This window comes from Polypterus senegalus, chromosome 15 (genome assembly GCF_016835505.1).
Source record: "Polypterus senegalus isolate Bchr_013 chromosome 15, ASM1683550v1, whole genome shotgun sequence".
Taxonomy (NCBI): Eukaryota; Metazoa; Chordata; class Cladistia; order Polypteriformes; family Polypteridae; genus Polypterus; species Polypterus senegalus.
Genome location: NC_053168.1, coordinates 4,665,910 through 4,688,631, shown reverse-complemented (window position 1 = coordinate 4,688,631; position 22,722 = coordinate 4,665,910). Strand labels below are relative to the sequence as shown.

The 22,722-nt window shown below is 43.1% G+C and overlaps 1 protein-coding gene across 1 annotated transcript in view; it reads left to right on the top strand.

Annotated features, from left to right (window-relative positions):
* The window catches only part of LOC120515754 (copine-4), a 466,133-nt gene extending 444,530 nt beyond the window's left edge, over positions 1–21,603 (top strand). The window contains exons 14-16 of the mRNA XM_039737037.1: positions 8,189–8,322; positions 17,253–17,489; positions 21,026–21,603. Coding sequence (XP_039592971.1) covers positions 8,189–8,322; positions 17,253–17,489; positions 21,026–21,157 — 503 coding nt within the window. The 3' untranslated portion in view covers positions 21,158–21,603. The remainder of the gene's footprint in view (positions 1–8,188; positions 8,323–17,252; positions 17,490–21,025) is intronic.
* Positions 21,604–22,722: the final 1,119 nt, after the last annotated feature.

Genomic DNA, 22,722 nt, shown 5'->3' with positions numbered 1-22,722 from the left:
CTGCTCCTAATAACTCGTGTCCTTGCCATGTGTTGCTCAGTCTTATCCTTAATAATTCCTTCCATTAATTTTCCTGTGATGCATGTTAAGCTTGCTGGCCTGTAGGTGTTTGTATCTGCCTGTTCACCCTTTTTATCCATCCATCCATCCATTTTCCAACCCGCTGAATCAGAACACAGGGTCACGGGGGTGTGCTGGAGCCAATCCCAGCCAACACAGGGCACAAGGCAGGAACCAATCCTGGGCAGGGTGCCAACCCACTGCAGCCCTTTTTATATAATGGGATAATATTTGTCATTTTTCAGTCCTATAGGGTGTCCTCATTTTGCAGTAACTTCCTAAAAATATGCATCAAGGGTTTATATTTGGACTCACTAGCCTCCTTAAGAACTTGAGGGTAAATATTATTGTGAATTTCTTAATTAATAAAGTATCTATCTATCTATCTATCTATCTATCTATCTATCTATCTATCTATCTATCTATCTATCTATCATTTGGTCCTGGTGATTTGTTTGATTTCAGCCTATTTAATCTGAGCAACTCTTCTCTCTCTACAGTTTCTAAATCCCTCAGTATCTCCTTAGTAGTCCCTGTTATCCGCTGGGAGGTTATCCACTTTCTCACTTATGAGGACCTCAGAAAAATGCGAGTTTAGACCATCCGCTATTTCACTCTATGTATTTTTTTATTCCTCTTTGCTATTCCTGATGACTTCACCTCCTCCTTGACTGTTCTTCTACTACTACTGTCTTTCACATTATCTGCTATATTCCTCTCTAAATGCTTTATAGCCTCCCTGATATCCTTCTTAATGGTTGCTCTCATGTTCTCTTAAGTCTTAAACGCCTTATTGGTCTGTTCTTTCCTTTGCAGCTTCTTTTTAAATACTTTATTAAGCCACTGCAGAGTTTTTTCTTATTTTCTACTAATTCCAAATTTAGGAATATATCTGTCCTGCATTAAATATAAAACACCAGTAATGGCGCACTGCTATAACGATAACGTGCAGTGAATACACTTGACTTGAGCATTCCTCATTTTCCTCCTCTTTCTCTGTACGTTTATCATTCGTTTGCTCAGAGATTGACGCGCTTGCTGTTTCCTGATCAACTCTTCTTTTCTCTACCCTAGTGGCCCATTTTGTTCTCTTCTTCCATCGGCATCTTTTCGCATTAAAACCGATTAAGTCAGTGTTTGTGTCGCAATTACTTAGTACGTTTTCTTTAATTTTTCACTTAAGTCTTCAATCTGCCTCAAGAATGATTTAAGATATGAAGAGGTAGGGGAAGTGACGGCGAAGGTGGTAGGGATGAGAACGGTGCCCGTACACATGCGCTGCAAGGTCACCCTGCTGGCCGCTGCCGAGAGTTGATTCTACAATAAAATAAAATTATAAATAAAAAGAGGAATAACCTTGGAGGTCAATCATCACCCTGAAAGTGGGCAGTAGGTGTCACGTAGTATATTTGTACCAAATTTCAGGTCAGTAGGTCAAACGGTGTGTGAGCTACAGGCGATTTAAAATCCTGGACAGACAAACGAACAGCCACAGTACCGTATTATACACAAAAGATTATCAAACCTGTTCCACTGCTCCTCGACTGACCCTCACTCCACTATCCCAGTCTGTCTTCCTTAGTCTTTGCTGTGTTCTGCTCGACATTTGCTCTAGAAAAGTTAAGCTTAACAGCTTAAGTCATTGCATCTGCGCGCCTCCTAAACACTGTAATATATTATGATCACCTGACCCTAATGGTCCAATCAGCTCTTCACCCTCTATTCTATCCTGATTATTATAACATACTAAACCAAGACAGGCTTCCCCTCACATTGGTGTGCTCTGCAATTTGCAAGGTTATCAGAGTTTATATTCAGGTAGTTAAAGCCCCCTGAATGGAATACCCCCTATAAACTATCTATCAATATAGATATCTTCCAATATGACTCGGAGTCCTGCCACGTGCAAAAGTTCGCTGATGACACTGCTATTTTGGGCTGCATCAGGAGTGGGCAGGAGGAGGAGTACAGGAAGTTAATCAAAGACTTTGTTAAATGGGGCGACTCAAACCACTTACACCTTAACACCAGCAAGACCAAGGAGCTGGTGGTGGATTTTAGGAGGCCTAGGCCCCTCATGGACCCTGTGATCATCAGAGGTGACTGTGCAGAGGGTGCAGACCTTTAAATATCTGGGAGTGCAGCTGGATGACAAATTGGACTGGACTGCAAATACTGATGCTCTATGTAAGAAAGGTCTGGGTGTGTGTGCCCTGCGGTGGGTTTGGCGCCCTTCTCAGGGTTTGTTTCCTGCCTTGCGCCCTGTGTTGGCTGGAAATGACCCTGTAGTTAGGATATAGCGAGCAGGTTGGATAATGGATGGATGGATTTGATGGTCTTCCGGATGGTTGGAGGAGTGATGTGTAACACATTATATCCCTGTTAGGTAGATTGGCGATTCTAAATTGGCCCTAGTGTGTGCTTGGTGTTTGTGTGTGTCCTGCGGTGGGTTGGCACCCTGCCCAGGATTGCTTCCTGCTTGTGCCCTGTGTTGGCTGGGATTGGCTCCAGCACACCCCCGTGACCCTGTGTTCGGATTCAGCGGGTTGAAAAATGGATGGATGGGTTAGAGGCGGAGCTATAAACGGGGGTCTGGGGTGACCAGTGGACAAGAAAGAGAGGTGGAGTCATTTTCATAGAGGGGATGGATTAGGTACAAATAATAAATAAAATCAAATGGTTAAAGGCAGTTCTACAGACAGGGACCTGGAGTGAATAGTGGACAAGACATGCATAGATGCAGGAGCAGGGCAAATGGAAGACTAAAACAAAGGCTAAAAGTGGACACCTGTAGACAGTAAATGTAAATAACTCACTAGACACACATCAGAAGGGTCAAGGGTGAATAGTGCAGCAAAAAGAAAGGGAAAAGACAAAACTACAAACATAGACATGAAACATAGGGACCAGGGGCAAATACTAGACAAAATGTAAGCGTGAGAGGCGGAGCCACAGGCACACATATGAGGGGCCTGAGGTGAACATTGGAAAAGAGGAAGAGCTAGAGGCGGAGTCACATGCATAGATGGGATGGACCAGAGGCCAGTAATAGATAAAATAAAAGGGTTAGAGGAGGAGCCACAGGCACTTATAGGAGGGGCCTGAGGTGAACAGTGGACAAGAGGAAGGGCTAGAGGCGGAGTCACATGCATAGATGCATAATCAGGGCAGATGGCAGGCAAAAAGAAGGGTTCAGAGACAAGAGTCACAGAGATTTCCTCCTAATTTTAACTGCACTTAACTCGCATCTTCTGGCTATGTGCCCTCGTACACATGCATATCACCAGGCCTGATGTGTTGCACAAGTGACTTTCCTCAGCTCACCCTGCCAGATGAAACCAATAGCTATTAAAATGATTTTAACTTGCTAGAAGAAACACGCTTATCGAGTCCAATCTTGCATTATTCAGTCATTTAATGCATATTTATGATGAAAGCCCAGCTGAGCATAAAGCAGAAAAGAAAACAGCGAAGTAATCATCATTGTTAATATTGACACGTTGTGGGTAGTCTGGAAACATTGCAGAAATTCATATTAATGCATGAAAATTAAACCGATGGCGTGTGACTGGAAACTGAGAGGTGGATTTCTTGAACAATCCCACAAGACAAGAATGACAGACCAGTAATGAAAGGTCTCTGGTAACTGGTCCCTGCCACCTGAGAGTATGGCGATTGCAAGGTCGATGAAGACAGACTCCAAATTCATTTACATTTACATTTAATTCACATAGCAGATGCTTTCATGCAAAGCAACTGTCACACATGCGCATCTGAGGATCACCTTCCTGGCTCATTCTTGATAAGCAGTACCACCTGGGGATGAGAGGGGGTGCCGTCGCTAACGGTATCTCCTCTGTTCCTACAGCACAGAGAAGATGCCCAATCAGGGCAACTGACTCCACCCCTTACGGTCAGTGGACTATATATCTGAGGTGTTCCCAAAAGATTGCATCTCATTGCATACTAATGCTGAACTCCAGACCTGAAAGTCTTGAAGAAGACATAGCAGCCCCTTATTTTGTTTTGTTTGCGCCAACGTGTGCTCTTTTTGTTGTGCAATCTTTTATCGATTAAAACGGGGTGACCCGGCTGTTGCCCTGTACTATCGTAGTATTTCCCTTTTAAATACCCTTTACCTGTTTTCTTCAAGGGTAAGTGTACTCATCAAGTTTGTTACCAGGTTGGTCTACTGTTGCACTTTAAGATGAACACACACATACATAGCTATATGCATACACACAGAAGCTCAACAATGCCCTATGATCGACTGACACACAGCTGGTTCATCTCTAGCACTTTAAATCGCACACGTGCCTTATGAATAACACAACTTGTCACTCTTCTAGGACTTCATGAGACTTACACACACACAGACCCTAACCACAACAGTGCCCCATGAATGACACACACACGCTGATTCACCTCTAGCACTTTAAATTGCACAAGTCCCTTAGGAATAACACAGCCTGTCACTCTCTCAGTACTTTAAGAGACTTACTTGTTATCAGCATGAACAACATACATATGTTTTAATGATATCTCAGACCTAAATATTACTTTTGGTCTCCAAGAATACATTTAAACATACAAAGGCTCAGCACTCTTGACTATAGGCCATTTATTAGCTGAGAATGCTTTACTTGATGTCCTGTTCCCTCCAATTGGGTGGAGCTCTCACCCTCAGCCTTAATAAACCTCCCAGCACAGAGAGTATGGCAAACCTACGGCCTCACCAGGTGCTCAAAGAAATCTGCCTTATTACTTCAATCACTCTGGACATTAAGCCAAAGGATAGAAAGTTAAAAAGCAGCATGGTATTTATTACAGAAATAATAATAATAATACCAGTGGAACAAAGAATAGGACTGATAGTAAAGTCTGGATATATATAGTCTTTAGAAAAAGCTTACGAAAAAGTAAAGATGACAAGGATGAATGTCACAGGCGGCTTGTGATCTTGCACTCGTAGTTATTCATTAGATTGTGACAAGTGTCTGGTCACACTTACAGGTAATCTAACGTAGACACCATTAAAGTATCTGACTATGCCACCCAGTTTTATTAAGAGACTGGGAACACTTGAGATTTACAAAAAATAACACGCAGGGTTCTTTAAATTGGGTGGTAAGTAAACACACAATGAAAGGCACAACAGTAATTTCAGGAAAAGCAACAGTAACAAGACAATAACAAGTACATTAAAAAGATAAATGAACATAAACAAAATCTGACAATATTAGGAACAAAATTCTTTTTATAGAAAGGAAAGTACACAGTCCACCCTCTAAAAGTCCATTAAAAACAAGGATTACCCCAACAACTAATCTTCCAACTGTCCACAGATGCACTCAGTTCACCGGACACTCGTTTCCCAACAGAAGTTTTATCAAAATCGTGGAATCCCTGTCAGCGTCTCTTCATCGTTCCCGTTTTTCCACTCTGGGCTCCTTGTGATGCTGTGACCTCGGTACGCATCATTTCTCGTCTGCCAGCTTTGCTCGGTCCATTCATGCGACTTCCCTCTCTCACTGGACCCACAACTGGCGTCTCCCTGGAAGTAAGTGTTGCCGTCCTTGTGCCTCATGTTGTGCCAGCCACGTACCCTCGTCTGCCTACAAGCCCCTGCGCCCTGTCCAAATGTCTTGGCAGCATTCTCAGTGGACTGTTCCTCTCCTTTCCTTCTCCTGCCCACAAGTTTAAATCTCTTTCAGTCCCTGCCATTATCAGTTCTGGACAATCGGATTAAACAATGGCACATCTATATTTCCTGGGTTTAACAAATAATGAAAACACAAGTTAACAAAATGTAGTGTTACCAACTATAAATGGGTACACAGCTGATTAGAAACCAATATTCTCAGACATGTTCATTTCCAAGTCAGGTAAATACAAACATTTTCCAAGGAAGGAGCCGTTCTTTTATCATAATGTTATATTTTTTGTATGTTTAAGCAGTTAAAACTTCAAAGCGGCGATTCTTTTGCAAGACAGCAAATACTGATATCCTGTAGACCGCCATCACAATAATCAGTACCAAGATAACCCAGGAAATTTGCTCTTTAACTTCTCGCCTCAGTCCAAACAATGGGTGCCTATTGCCTGTTCATCTGCTGGGTTTTAAATGTCATATTTACATGTTTCTTTTCTTAAGAGAGAAATGGAATGACCCAGTGTACAAAAATGCCCCCCTCTGACAAGATGCTTTTCTGAGGACCAGATGGAAACGGCTTCAAGTTGCCGGCACCCTCTTCTGACGTCTTTGTCCCTTCTTCTTCCTCCCTCCTATGTCACTGCTCAGACGAGGCATATTTATTCTAAAATTCTACCAGGGGGTTTTGCAATATGTGATTGTTAGATATTCTGATTGGCTGGCTGTCAATTTGATGAATGAATTCACTGTCCATTTTCCCAAACAATAAAACTTTTTTGATGTTCTCTTAGGTGTCGCCATGTCTTCCTTTCCCCCAGGCTGCAAAATAATTAGATGTCCACCCTTTCTCAGGTTATAAAGTAATTGAGCCACCAGTATGTCTTCCTTTATTTGTTGGAACAGCTGTTTTAACTCTTTTAGGGCGGATGTCGACTTTTGTTGACAGGAGGGGTTGAGGGCGAATGTCGACTAAAGTCGACATCCAGGGATAGAGGGCGATAATCAGCTGTTAATGGCGACAAATCTCACTGTCACGTCACAGGCATTCCCTCTGTGCTTGGAGGAATGCTAGACTCGCTGACTCGGCAACTAATCCTAGCGTGTGCGCGAAGTTGCGAAATGTAAACAATGGCAAGATGGCATCGACATGTGACAAGGGAGCGAAGTGAGTGCAGAAAAGAAAACACTCGGCAGACAATGTTTTGCGCATTATCGCGGAGTCGGACTCTGATTTTTCAGAATCGAATTTTATTGACAGTGATCAGGAGATCAAGCAAGAGAGTGAGAAGCTGGCATCAGCTGATCAAACACCAGCCGATGCCGCGCCAGCAGATCTGCTGCCAGTTGAGTGTCTTCGTGCAGCGAATGCATCTACAGCAAGGTTCGCGTGGGATAAATACACAGACGTTGATCCGTTGAGAGCCGATCTGGCTACCGGACTTCACAAGACGGCATGGCTTGCTGTTGGACACGACAGATCACCAGCTGCTGTACTTCAGGCTGCTCTCTCCTGATGCTGCTTTTCAGCTACCGTCAGACGAGATAAACAGGTAGGCAGAGAAATTTTTTGAATCGCGGGCTGCGTTTGCATCGCATTCTCGTTTTTCAAAGTGTAAACCCACAACAAAAAACGAGATGAAGCGTGCTGTGGTATTACAAATAGAGATGGGACAGAACTGGTGATATAACTTCAGGGAGCATTGGTCCAAACGTGCTTTGTCCCCTGGTGGCTTTGGTCAGGTTATGCAGCATGGTGATAGGTACGTGCTGCTGCAAAGTTTGATTCACTTCTGTAATAAACAAGCAAATCCCACGGGGTGAGCCAGGCTATAATGCCATGCATAAAGTTCATAAACTTTCAGAAGATGAAAAGAGGTGACAATACGGTTTTCATGCGGGCAGAAAACTTGGTGGCAGTGGAATGGCACGATGGCAAAAGGGTGACTTGTCTCTCTACAGTACACACTAACAATACATGTGAGAAAGTGCAGCAACAGACAATTGAAAAGTAGGCACCACAGCAACACGTATTGTGAGCAGTGCAATGTGGCAGTGACTGAAATTGGCTGCTCTGAGCGACATCAGACTGTGCTGTGTAAAATGTATGTGAAGTCATAGAGTATGCAGGCTCATACAACATGCAAGACAGGAACATTTGTCAAAAGTAAATATTTGTTGTTGATTTGATATGTTAAACAATTGCTTTGTGTTCTTTTTTAAAAAATGTTAGTTTTTGGAAAAATATTCAGCCCTGGGAGATAAGAAACAAAAAAAAAATTAGTCCTAAAATAGTTAATCACAGACCCTTGGAAGAAGTGACCAAGCAGTGTGGTGGGCAGCAGGACTTTAGGGACCTTCAACACTCCACTTGATGTTATATCAGAGGGTTGGACTGGCGGGTTTTGTGTGGCCTCTTCTCGCCCAGACTGTCCTCATATTTGAATGTTCTAATGTATTTTTTATTTGTCCCTACAGGTATAAAGGGAGTTGTCGAAGCATATCAGAGTTGCCTTCCAAAGATTCAACTCTACGGACCAACAAACATAGCCCCCATTATTCAGAAGGTAGCCAGCTCTGCCTCCGAGGAAATGCACACAAAAGAGGCAATGGTAAGAAGTGGCCGGCGACATTAGCACATCCTACTAATCTGACTAGACATTACAAAGGTGAGAAGAGAAGGCTCATCATCTTCAGGTTTCATTTCCTGAGGTGAACTGACCTCTCGAGAAGCATCAAATCGGACGATGTTGGGCGTGAAGAGCATTAAAAACGCAGATTCCCAAAGGTGGAATTAAGGCAGGTATTCTAATAGGGCCAGACTTCAAAGCAGTTTGGGGAGTTTTCATCACCGGCACTTTATCATCCAAGATGCTGATGTGAGATGAAGGGGAAGGTTTTCTAATTGATTTATTTAATGATTTTAGCGCCACCCTTGAAAGCACGCGGCGGCTTAATGAAATGAGTGCCGCACGACGTGGTCACCAGCAGGCACCGGCTTCTGCATGATCTGTGACAAAATAAGACCAGGAGAGCACGAAAGACACAGAAGGAAACGCCTTCAGAATGGGAAGTCCAAAGAGCAACCACAATCCAAGAAGTCAAAAACCAGAGCAAAGATTATGAAAATCTAGAAACTGAAATTAATCAAAAGTGCAATACACACACACATCCTCCCATCCACCCATTACCCAGCCCACTATATCCTAACTACAGGGTCACGGGGGTCTGCTGGAGCCAATCCCAGCCAGCACAGGGCGCCGCAAGGCAGGAAACAAACCCCAGGCAGGGCGCCAGCCCACCACAGGGCACACACACATACCCACACACCAAGCACACACACTAGGGACAATTTAGAATCACCAATCCACCTAACCTGCGTGTCTTTGGACTGTGGGAGGAAACCCACGCAGACACGGGGAGAACATGCAAACTCCACGTAGGGGAGGACCCGGGAAGCAAACCCGGGTCTCCTAACTGCGAGGCAGCAGCGGCTACCACTGCGCCACCGTGCCGCCCTGAGTCCAGAACAGAACTGAGCAAAAGCAGGATGTGGTCTGGTTGACGGAAGTGACGTCAATGAGGCCGGAACCGGAAGTGACATCTTTGAGGACTGGAATCAGGCAGGATTTCCCGTGTTTGGCCTGTAGGGATAGCAGAGAAAGGTTTAGTGCATCCCGCCACCCCCCGGCCTGGCATGGAATTACCTTCTATTGATCCTTTTAGCTGCCTCCCATGCACACGTGTGTGACAACATATATAAATGAAAGAGCCGTGTGTATGTGTGTGTGTGTATGGAGCAGTCCACCTTGCTCACGCTCAACCACAGCTACAAGATGGTGCAGGCAAACACCGCCATGGAGCAATGACATCGGGAAAATGACACAGATGAAGAGACACAACGTCGAAATGAAGTAATCAGCACGGCTCAACAACGTGCAACTGAAAGAGCTCAGCAATAGAGGGAAAGGCTTGAAGATTTCACTAAAAACATTGTCTATCTGGAAATATTTTCTTAAGACAAAGCATAATAGGACTCATACGCCAGCGATACGGCTAAGATATGGTATCACCAGTGTCTACTTATGTATATACCAGTAAGAGCGCACAACACGATAACGTGCAGTGAATACACTTGACTTGACCGTTCCTAGTTTTCCTCCTCTTTCTTTCTCTGTATGTTTAGCATTCGTGTGCTCAGAGGTTGACGCGCGTCCCGTTTCCTGAGCAGCTCTTCTTTTCTCCACCCTAGCGGCCCGCTGCTTCTCTTCTTTTGTCGGCATCTTTTTGCGTTAAAACTGATTACATTAGTTTTTGTGTTGCAATTACTTAGTACGTTTTCTTTAATTTTTCACTTAAGCTGGGCCTTTAAGTTTTCAATCTGCCTCAAGAATGATTTAAGATACAGTCATATGAAAAACCCCTCTGAATTCTTTGGATTTTTGTTTCTCATTGGCTGAACTTCCTTTTAATATCTGACATGCCTTATGGACACAGTAGGATTTCAGCAGTGACATGAAGTTTATTGGATTAACACAAAATATGCATCATGACAAAATTAGACAGGGGCATAAATGTGGGCACCCAACAGAGATATGACGTCAATACTTAGCTGAGCCTCCTTTTGCTCCTTTGAGCCTCCAGACGCTGTCCTCCTATAGCCAGTGATGAGTGTCTGGACTCTGGATGAGGTATTTCTGACCCTTCCTGCCTTGTACCCTGTGTTGGCTGGGATAGGCTCCAGCAGACCCTGTGACCCTGTAGTTAGGATATAGCGGATTGGATATTGGATGAATGGATGGGTATTTCTGACCATTCTTCCATACAAAATCTCTCCAGTTCAGTTCAATTTGATGGACAGCCTGCTTCAAATCATCCCATAGATTGTCGATGATATTCAAGCCAGGGGACTTTGACGGCCATTCCAGAACATTGTACTTCTCCCTCTGCATGAATGCCTTTGTAGATTTCCAACTGTGTTTTGGGTCATCGTCTTGTTGGAATATACAACCCCTGCGTTACTTCAACTTTGTGACTGATGCTTGAACATGATCCTGAAGAACTGGTTGATATTGAGTTGAATTCATGCGACCCTCAACTTTAACAAGGGCCCCAGTCCCTGAACTGGCCACACAGCCCCACAGCATGATGGGACCTCCACCACATGTGACAGTAGGTAGCAGGTGTTTTTCTTGAAATGCGGTGTTCTTCTATGGAGGAATATTTCGGACAAAATGAAATAAATAAATATATGCGTAAATAAATAAAAGTACTGTGAAATGTGAGCATAAATAAATAAATGTGTCATGAAATATGTTTTTCGTTGCTTATTTATTTATTTCATTTTGTCCGTAACATTCCTGCAAACCGTCATGAAATAAAACTGTCACTTTCACTCGTCAAAGTTGAGAGGGTGGGCTCTAACACGCCCTCTAGTTACTGATTGGTGAATCGATAGCACAAGAATTAATTAGAAAAATGCTTACTACTGCCGATGAAATGGATTCTGCCGAAGATATTACGTATTTCAGAGAGAGAACTGAAGATTTATCGGAAGAAATTACAATGTTGGCGGCCCTTTTAGACTCCGATATAGATGAAACTGTTTTTGAAATTATCGAAGAACAGGTGGAACAGACTCTACTACACTCCAGTTCAGGTGATGCAGTACCCTGCTCTGGATGTCCAACCTTTGACATTCCAGCTGAGTCAATAGAACACCTTCTGTTATGCGGTTTAAAAGTACGACAGATTGCAGATCTATATGGTGTATCGGAGAAGACGATCACAAGGCGAATGAGCCAGTTTGATATACGGTAAGCTGCAACGGCTGTATTAGTTTAGGTACTTTGACATGGAATGCCCAAAGCAGCTCCACCTAATATTTTGAACTGAACAACTTTACCACTGATCAGAGCTGTACAGTTGTTTGAAAAAGTAGCTGCGAATATGCAACTGACTTTCTACTCGTAAAACAAGGGTCAAATACTCAGTTCTAAAAGGGCCGCCAACATTGTAAATTCTTCAGATAAATCTTCAATTCTCTGACTCTGAAATTAGTAATATCTTCAGCAGAATCCATTTAATCGGCTGTAGTAAGCATTTTTCTAATTAATTCTTGTGCTATCGATTCACCAATCAGTAACTAGAGGGCGTGTTAGAGCCCACCCTCTCAACTTTGACGAGTGAAAGTGACAGTTTTATTTCAAGCCGTATTTCATGACGGTTTGCAGGAATGTTACGGACAAAATGAAATAAATAAATAAGCAACGAAAAACATATTTCGTGACACATTTATTTATTTATGCTCTCATTTCATGACATATTTATTTATTAAGGCTGTCATTTCATGACACATTTATTTATTTATGCTCACATTTCACAGTACTTTTATTTATTTACGCATTTATTTATTTATTTCATTTTGTCCGAAATATTCCTCCATATTCTTCTTCTGTCATGCAAAGCACTTTTTGTTCTGACCAAATAACTCCATTTTCGTCTCATCAGTCCAAAGCACTTCTTTGTCTGTGTTTCGTGTAAAGTGCGATACTTTTGAACATATGGATTTGTATCCAGTATTGGTTGTAGAACTTCTATGTCCAATCGTTCAACTCTTTGTTGTATCGCTTCTCCGTGATCATAAATATAAACCTGCCTGATTTGTGGTTTCTTTGAAATTAAACTTGTCGTAGCAGTTTCTCATACCGTATGGTCCTGAATCGTGTAAACCTTTGTTTTGAGCATTGAATGATGCGAACGCGAACAGATTATTGTAGATTTGGATATTTTGCTTGTAGTGTTTGTGGATTTCACTTTCAACAAATAACAATTCATTGGGAAGAAACACTACTTTTCCCTGATGGCAACACGAATTAGACGATCTACAAGTCTCCAAACAATATCTACATACTTGTATTTCGCTGTTCTGTCATTTCACTGAGTAATAATTTCCATTTGTTAGCACTAATGTGATCTTTACTATCAGTTTTTTGAGAATTTCAAATTTTAGTACTTTCATAATCTAATCTAATCTAATCTAATTTGCTCTGCATGTGTATCGTGCTAACGTTTTTGAATTCTCTACGACGTTCTACTTTTGTCATCTACTCTTTGTCTTTTATTTCTGCCCCCATTTAGACCTGTTAGGTTTTCAAGTCCACTTGGTCCGGGCTGATTATAACTTTCCGAATTTGCACTTAGATTATTATTGTCCTGCGGTGGGTTGGCACCCTGCCCAGGATTGGTCCCTGCCTTGTGCCCTGTGTTGGCTGGGATTGGCTCCAGCAGACCCCCGTGACCCTGTGTTTGGATTCAGCGGGTTGGAAAATGAATGAATGAATGGATTATTATTGTTCTTTTTTGAATTATTTTCTCTCCAACGCTTTTGGGCCTCTTTTCGACGCGCTGCCCTTTCTTCTTCGCTTAGTCTTTGATGTTTCATCTAGAAAGTTTCAAATTATTGTCCAGAAAAGGACTACAGCGAAGGAAACAAATACATCGTATGTCTCTCTGTTATAGAGAGAGCTGCGAGCACAGGAACTGTGTCTGACAATAGCATTCACACGAATGAGAGGTCAGTGGACTCGTCTCGTATTGCAGGACTTGAAATTAATCTTTCTGAAAAAGTCGTGTCTTCTCCCAGGATTCTTTTATATAATAGAGCGATATATGGCCACTTTATTAGGTACATCTGTTCAACTGCTTGTTAACACAAATATCTAATCCACCATGGCTGCAACTCAATGCATTTAGACCTGTAGACATTGTCAAGTAGATCTGCTGAAGTTCAAACCGAGCATCAGAACTGGGGAAGAAAGGTGACTGAAGTGACTCTCAACGTGGCATGGCTGTTGGTGCCAGACGGGCTGCACTGAGTGCTGCAGATCTCCTGTGATTTTCACGCACAGCCATTCCTAAGGTTTACAGAGAATGGTAAGAAAAAGCGAAAATATCAGTGAGTGGCAGTTCTCTGCCTTGTTGATGCCAGAGGTCAGAGGAGAATGGCCAGACTGGTTTGAGCTGATAGAAAGGCAACAGAAACTCAAATAAGCACTCGTTACAACTGAGGTGTGCAGAAGAGCATCTCTGAACACACAGCACGTCTAACCTTGAAGCAGGTGGGCTGCAGCAGAAGGAGACGACACCGGGTGACACTCCTGTCAGCTAAGAACAGGCCACTGAGGATACAATTCACAACATTGGACAATAGAAGACTGGAAAAACATTGCCTGGTCTGATGAGATTTCTGCTGCAACATTCGGATGGCCGGGTCAGAATTTGGCATCAGCAACAAGAAAGTATGGATTGATCCTGCCTTGTATCAATGGTTCACACTGCTGGTGGAGGTGGTGTAATGGTGTGGGGTTTACTTTCTTGGCACACTTTGGGCCCCTTAAGACCAACTGAGCATCATTTAAATACCGCAGCCTCCCTGAGTATTTTTGCTGATCATGTCCATCCATTTTTGGATGCCATCTTCTGATGGCTCCTTCCAGCAGGATAACACTCCATGTCATAAAGCTCACATCATCTCAGACTGGTTTCTTGAAAATGACAATGAGCTCACCGGACTCAAATGGCCTCCACAATCACCTTTGGGATGTGGTGGAATGGGAGATTCGCATCATGGATGTGCAGCTGACAAATCTGCAGCAACTGTGTGTTGCTATCAGGTCAATATGGAGCAGAATCCCTGAGGAATGTTATCAATACCTTGTTGAATCTGTGCCACAAAGAATTAGGGAAGTTCTGAAGGCAAAAGGGGGTCCAACCTGGTGCTAGCGAGGTGTAACTAATAAAGTGGTCAGTGAGTGTGCATATACAGTGGTGTGAAAAACTATTTGCCCCCTTCCTGATTTCTTATTCTTTTGCATGTTTGTCACACAAAATGTTTCTGATCATCAAACACATTTAACCATTAGTCAAATATAACACAAGTAAACACAAAATGCAGTTTTTAAATGATGGTTTTATTATTTAGGGAGAAAAAATCCAAACCTACATGGCCCTGTGTGAAAAAGTAATTGCCCCCTTGTTAAAAATAACCTACCTGTGGTGTATCACACCTGAGTTCAATTTCCTGATTACTGCCACACCTGTTTCAATCAAGAAATCACTTAAATAGGAGCTGCCTGACACAGAGAAGTAGACCAAAAGCACCTCAAAAGCTAGACATCATGCCAAGATCCAAAGAAATTCAGGAACAAATGAGAACAGAAGTAATTGAGATCTATCAGTCTGGTAAAGGTTATAAAGCCATTTCTAAAGCTTTGGGACTCCAGTGAACCACAGTGAAAGCCATTATCCACAAATGGCAAAAACATGGAACAGTGGTGAACCTTCCCAGGAGTGGCTGGCCGACCAAAATTACCCCAAGAGCGCAGAGACGACTCATCCGAGAGGTCACAAAAGACCCCAGGATAACGTCTAAAGAACTGCAGGCCTCACTTGCCTCAATTAAGGTCAGTGTTCACGACCCCACCATAAGAAAGAGACTGGGCAAAAACGGCCTGCATGGCAGATTTCCAAGACGCAAACCACTGTTAAGCAAAAGAACATTAGGGCTCGTCTCAATTTTGCTAAGAAACATCTCAATGATTGCCAAGACTTTTGGGAAAATACCTTGTGGACTGATGAGACAAAAGTTGAACTTTTTGGAAGGCAAATGTCCCGTTACATCTGGCGTAAAAGGAACACAGCATTTCAGAAAAAGAACATCATACCAACAGTAAAATATGGTGGTGGTAGTGTGATGGTCTGGGGTTGTTTTGCTGCTTCAGGACCTGGAAGGCTTGCTGTGATAGATGGAACCATGAATTCTACTGTCTACCAAAAATCCTGAAGGAGAATGTCCGGCCATCTGTTCGTCAACTCAAGCTGAAGCGATCTTGGGTGCTGCAACAGGACAATGACCCAAAACACACCAGCAAATCCACCTCTGAATGGCTGAAGAAAAACAAAATGAAGACTTTGGAGTGGCCTAGTCAAAGTCCTGACCTGAATCCAATTGAGATGCTATGGCATGACCTTAAAAAGGCGCTTCATGCTAGAAAACCCTCAAATAAAGCTGAATTACAACAATTCTGCAAAGATGAGTGGGCCAAAATTCCTCCAGAGCGCTGTAAGAGACTCATTGCAAGTTATCGCAAACGCTTGATTGCAGTTATTGCTGCTAAGGGTGGCCCAACCAGTTATTAGGTTCAGGGGGCAATTACTTTTTCACACAGGGCCATGTAGGTTTGGATTTTTTCTCCCTAAATAATAAAACCATCATTTAAAAACTGCATTTTGTGTTTACTTGTGTTATATTTGACTAATGGTTAAATGTGTTTGATGATCAGAAACATTTTGTGTGACAAACATGCAAAAGAATAAGAAATCAGGAAGGGGGCAAATAGTTTTTCACACCACTGTAAATATACAGGCAGGCCCTGGGTTACATACGAGATAGGGACTGTAGGTTTGTACTAAAGTTGAATCTGTATGTACTGTAAGTCAGAAGAGGTACATAAACTTAATAAATGCTGTTGTTGACCGACTGTAACCAAATGTGCTGCCAATGAATTATGGAGTGTCACCTCTCTCTCTCCTTTTTATTATTTCCACTTTATTTTCCATGGTGATGGTTTTTCTCTTCTTTACCGTATCACCAGCACTTGCATCAGATTTGTGTTGTTGAAGGGTGAAGACAAAAGGTTAAGATGAGCTCATCTGCACAGCACTGTCCACGCGATCACAGCAGGAAGGCACCCGTCGTCAACACGTCCGATGTACTGACAAGAGACAACTTCCTGCTATTTGTGTAACAGTACAAGCAGGCTTGCTATTGAGAATGAATAGGGGTGGCAAGGGGGGTTCACCACCCGCCCACCTCACAGTCACTTCCCCTACAGTATGCTGCCTGCAGCGTCCGCCCACCGAGAACGAACACGGTGCGGAATCTCCCCCATTCAATAGGCAGCCATCCGATGCACACTGCAATGCTACCCCCCGCCACCCCATTCACCCTCAATGGCCTCCGTTCAGCCACAACCGGGTCACCGCTTGCAGCATCACCAGCCACCCACCGAGAACAAACGGGGCAGCCGTGTGTGGAGTGCGGGTAGTGAAACCGCTTGACGCCAGGAGACGCCCGAGGGACACTACACTGCACGGGCAGCGAAATCACCCCCCTCCAGTCTCCGTCCAGCCACCACTTGCAGCGTCCCCAGGCCGAAGATGACGGAGCGGCAGTTACTGAGTCGCATGCGTCGCAGCTGCGGCCCGTTCGTAAATTGTAGGTCGGATGTCTGTAAACTGGGGACTACCTATATATATATTTAACATAACCATTTAATTCATTTTTAGTTGTTGTATCTTTATTGAAGTATTGAATCCTTGATTCACTTCGGCTCTGAGCATTTTTATGTTTTTTGTCTAATGCCAAGTAGGTCAGTACTCAGCATCAGTTGCATTTTATTTAAGAATATCATAATTATTTGAGTTTTGCAAAGAAGAGAAAATTCTAACCCACCTCGTTCCTTCTCTGCTTTCTTGACAGCAATACTTCATCCTCTTGATTCTGACAGACGGAGTGATCACTGACATGGCTGACACCCGAGAGGCCATCGTTCACGCCTCCCACTTGCCCATGTCGGTGATCATCGTGGGAATCGGTAACGCGGACTTCAGTGACATGCAGATGCTCGATGGAGATGATGGGATTCTCAGATCTCCAAAGGGTGAACCAGTCCTTCGTGACATTGTCCAGTTTGTGCCCTTTAGAAATTTCAAACATGTAAGTACTGTGTGGGTTTTGCAGAGCATGCTGGGATGGTTAGTGTTGCTAACAGAGCATCACTTATTTAGTTGTAAAGTAAATCTATAAAAGGTCCTATCAGAATGAAATGTTTCATCCAATCTCTCCATTTACCTAACCCGTTTATTCAGGGAAGGGGTGTGGGGAAGCTGGAGTCTATGCCAGCAATCACTGGGCACAAGGCAGGAACAACACTTGGAGAGGGCGCCAGTCTCTTGAAGAGCAAACACACACACACACCCACTAGAGCCAACTTAGCAACGTCAGTTCAAAAGACCTGCACGTCTTTGAACTGTAGGAGGAAACCCAAAACGACATGAGGAGAAAATGGAAAACTTCACATAAGGACCACCACGGGCATGAACCCCAGTCTCCTTAAAATGTTTCAATAGTCTCAACATTCATATCTCTTATATTCTATGTATATAAGAAAAATGCTATGATGGGGTCAAAATTTAGACTTTTAAGTGCCATGTTCTAGGCACCCTGACCACTTTGGAGTGATTTGTGACTGGATAGATAGATAGATAGATAGATAGATAGATAGATAGATAGATAGATAGATAGATAGATAGATAGATAGATAGATAGATAGATAGATAAACATGAAAGGCACTATATAATAATAGATAGATAGACATGAAAGGCACTATATAATAATAGATAGATAGATATGAAAGGCACTATATAATAATAGATAGATGGATAGATAGATAGATATGAAAGGCACTATATAATAATAGATAGATAGATAGATAGACAGATAGCTAGACAGATAGATAGATAGATAGATAGATAGATAGATAGATAGATAGATAGATAGATAGATATGAAAGGCAATATATCCGTTTGTGAAAGAGCACATCTTCCTAGAAAAAGATGTTGCCTGTTTACCACACAATGATTTAAATTAATGGATGGTAGCTTTTAAGGGTAATCTTTATATATAATACACTACCGTGGCTGTCCGTTAGTCTGTCCGGGATATTCTTCAGATAAAAAGGATGGCTTAATGGTCTCAGTGAAATTGGGGTGCCTTGAGATCTCGGTATTATTGGACTCAGGAAGTGAACTTTGTATTGTTAGATATTGAACCCATTCTCTCTCCAGCGAGACTGAGGGTGACACCCCTTTCTTCCCCCCCACCCCCATCCCTAATCCCCCCATTTTTCCAGAGCGGCTGGCTGGCCCATCTAAAACTTATCAACTTGGAAATGCCTACAAACAAGAACCAAGCACTGGCAAAGAGACTGATTTTGTGTGCTTGCAGCATGCTGATAGCTCATTAGAATATGCATTTAAACAGGCATGCTCAGCTAGTGACTTTTATTACCAAGAGCGTGCACCTGGGCGCTTAAAAACCCTGCACTTTCTTGAGTTTCTTATGTTAGGTAGATTGCCCAGAGGGGACTGGGTGGTCTCATGGTCTGGAATCCCTGCAGATTTTTTTTTTTTCTCCAGCTGTCTGGAGTTTTTGTTTTTGTTTTTTCTGTCCACCCTGGCCACCGGACCTTACTTATTCTATGTTAATTAATGTTGACTTATTTTATTTTTTACTGTGTCTTTTATTTTTTTATTCTTCTTCATTTTGTAAAACACTTTGAGCTACATTTTTTTTTGTATGAAAATGTGCTATATAAATAAATGTTGTTCTTGTAGTTATATAATAATAGATAGATAGACAGTTAGACATGAAAGGCACTATATAATAATAGATAGATAGATAGATAGATAGATAGATAGATAGATAGATAGATAGATACTTTATTAATCCCCAAGGGGAAATTCCCATACTCCAGCAGCAGCATACTGATAATAACAATATTAAATTAAAGAGTGATAACAATGCAGGTATAACAGACAATAACTTTGTATAATGTTAATGTTTACCCCCCACGGGTGGAATTGAAGAGTCGCATAGTGTGGGGTCTCCTCAGTCTGTCAGTGGAGCAGGACGGTGACATCAGTCTGTCACTGAAGCTGCTCCTCTGTCTGGAGATGATCCTGTTCAGTGGATTCAGTGGATTCTCCATGATTGACAGGAGTCTGCTCAGCGCCCGTCGCTCTGCCACGGATGTCAAACTGTCCAGCTCGGTGCCTACATTAGAGCCTGCCTTCCTCACCAGTTTATCCAGGTGTGAGGTGTCCCTCTTGTTTATGCTGCCTCCCCAGCACACCACCGCGTAGAAGAGGGCACTCGCCACAACCGTCTGATAGAACATCTGCAGCATCTTATTGCAGATGTTGAAGGACGCCAGTCTTCTAATGAAGTATAGTCGGCTCTGTCCTCTCTTGCACAGATCTCAGCATTGGCAGTCCAGTCCAGTTTATCATCCAGGTCTGCACCCTCTGCACAGTCACCTCTGATGATCACGGGGTCCACGAGGGGTCTGGGCCTCCTAAAATCCACCACCAGCTCCTTGGTTTTGCTGGTGTTCAGGTGTAGGTGGTTTGAGTCGCACCATTTAACAAAGTCCTTGATTAGTTTCCTATACTCCTCCTCCTGCCCACTCCTGATGCAGCCCACGATCGCAGTGTCGTCAGCGAACTTTTTCCCTTTTAGTGACGACTTCCTTCCGGTAGAGAATCCCTCAGAGCGGCCTGGTCCAAAGGGACAGCAAACATCTTATGAGAGTGGTCTTTGTGTCTGCGGTGGTGGAAGATGTGGCACCTCTGTCAGTAGGCCTGATGTCAGTAGTCCTCCAGAGATTTCTGCTCCTTTCTGAGGTAAACTGAAATTGCCTTAGAGGTCATGTCCTTCCCAAATCGTTCTCCGTGAATATGTTAGATAGACTCAATAACGGGCGACATGCCCGATGCTCGTGTCCTTGATGGTTACGTATTGAGTTGATGCGTATTATTCATGTGACACGGTGTGGTGGATGGCCGGGATGCCAATGTGATGGAAGGAGAAGGATGCGAGAGAGGACATGTTCATGGCAATTCCTTCGCCGGAACACGAGAAGGCAACCCTCCCTGGATTGCCTCGGGGCCATGGGCTGGGAGCTTGGAAAGGGGCACCTGGACAGTCCCAGAGCCCTGGTCTGCAGCACCACACCCAGAAGAGCTGCCAAAAGAGGATCACAGAGCGCCTGGCTGACTTCCGGGTGCACAATAAAGGAGGCAGCCTCACTCCATTCAAGGAGCCGGAGTCGGGTGGAAGGTGCTTGCTATGAGAGGAGTCGAGGCGGGAGTAGAGAGAAAGAGTGATTGAGAGAGAAAGAGAGAAAGGAGAAAAGAGAAGGACTGAGCTGTTATTATCGTGGTGATTTGTGCACTCTGTCCTGGGAAAGCAACAAAAGCAATCAACGGTGTGTGGTTTGCACCTGTGTGTGTCTCTGTGCCCGTCTGTGTCGAGTTTAGGGTGGCAGTATGCACACCTAAGGATTTCACAACGGGGACAGTCCCGTGCCACACACAGCTGGTTGTCTTTCATTCCGCATGCCATTCGGACGACGTGGACGTGCGCGGAGGAGACGCTGAGCTGACTTTCTTGTATCTTTGTGTCTCTGCAGGCGTCCCCGGCCGCACTCGCCAAGAGTGTTTTAGCAGAGGTGCCCAACCAGGTGGTGGACTACTACAACAGCAAGGGCATCAAACCACAGTGTCTGCCTGACTTTGAGTCTTCCAGGACGTTTGAACCCTAACTTCTTCAGTCACTTTTACTTAGTTGAGAAAAAAACAAAAAAAGCAAAACAAGCAAAAAAAAAAAAACAAATAGCACGTTTTGGTGATTTTTAACTACATTTTTTGCATGAGTAGCCATAAGGCTTGCATCTGTGAAGCAGTTGTATTGTTGAAGACATATTTTTACTGAGGAAAAAGAACATGACTTCTTACTTAAGAGCATGTCGCCTTGAAAAATGATATCAAAAATAAGAAATCTCTGTATCCGTTTTATACAGGTTTGTTGAGATTTTGCTAAATTTCTTAATATTCTTACAATGTAAAGCATTTTGGATGAATTATTGGACGTTGATAGCTCTCTGTCTTAGTATCATCTGCTACGAATGGATTTCTTTTTTTTTTTAGAGAAAGCAGATGCATGAAGTGTATTTTGCATGTCAAAAAAAATAAAAGATATTGTTTTTAAGATGTCGTCTTGTTCTTGGTCATTGGAGGGAAGACGTGCAGGGAGAAAAACGTTTTAAAAATAAGATCTCAGCCGGGCATCCCATCCAGGGATGTCCACACCTGTAGCCTCTAAGATGAGCTCGGGGATGTGAAGTAGCGAGACTGACTGACAGGGCTGGCGTAACCATTTAGCAAAATGAGCATCGAGGGCAAGGGGGGCACCAAGGGACGGGGGGAGGGCACCACAGAAAGTTTCCATTCCTGGGCTTATCGTGGGCCATATGGTGCAAAACTACAAATGGCGCAGCTGAAGCAGGTTCCAGAAAAAAGGGGGCTCCCAAATTAAATGAAAAGATTACAAATTGTATAGAAACAATAATAAAAATAACAATAAAATAATAATAATAGAGGTTGATGATATAATGGGGTGGGCAACAGTAGGTTTACAGTTGTGTGAATACGCGAGACTGGCAGTTTGAGCTCTCACGAGATTGTACTTAAGTGCACTGTGCTGTTGTGCCATTCTTTGGAGTTCATAAAGTCAATAAAGCTATTGAATTAGTAAAAGTTATTGTGATAATCATAACCTGCATGTCTTTTTCCAAATAACTGTAAAGCTACTTTTGCCCACCCTTTAGGAATGTAACAAAATAAGAATCTGGTAAGTGCCCACCAGTCCAGCAAGGCTTACGTCACCGTTCTCGTGTTGGTTGTGTTGGTCGTGTTGGTCGTGTTGGTGGTCCTTTCACTAACCCACTGGAAGTAAGTGCAGTGCAGCATTGCCAGACATACAATAATGCATGGCATATACGATAATACGTAGCAGAGCTTTATCGTACACATTTTGTACGATATTTTGAAAAACTTTAAATGACGATACTTTAAATGTACTTTGTAAAACTTTACTTTGTGAATTAATTGAATGAGAATCATGGGACTCAAGTTCTCGGGTAATGATTCATTTCACAAATCAAATGAACAAGACTCGTTCTCAGTTAATGATTAGCTCGAGAATGAACAACGGTGGTGCGATCCATTCTTCTCGTTCTTGGAAAATGATTCAGTTTGTGAATCAAATAAACAAGGATCATGTGAGTCATGTTCTGGGGTAATAATTTAGGTTGTGAACCAAGCAGAT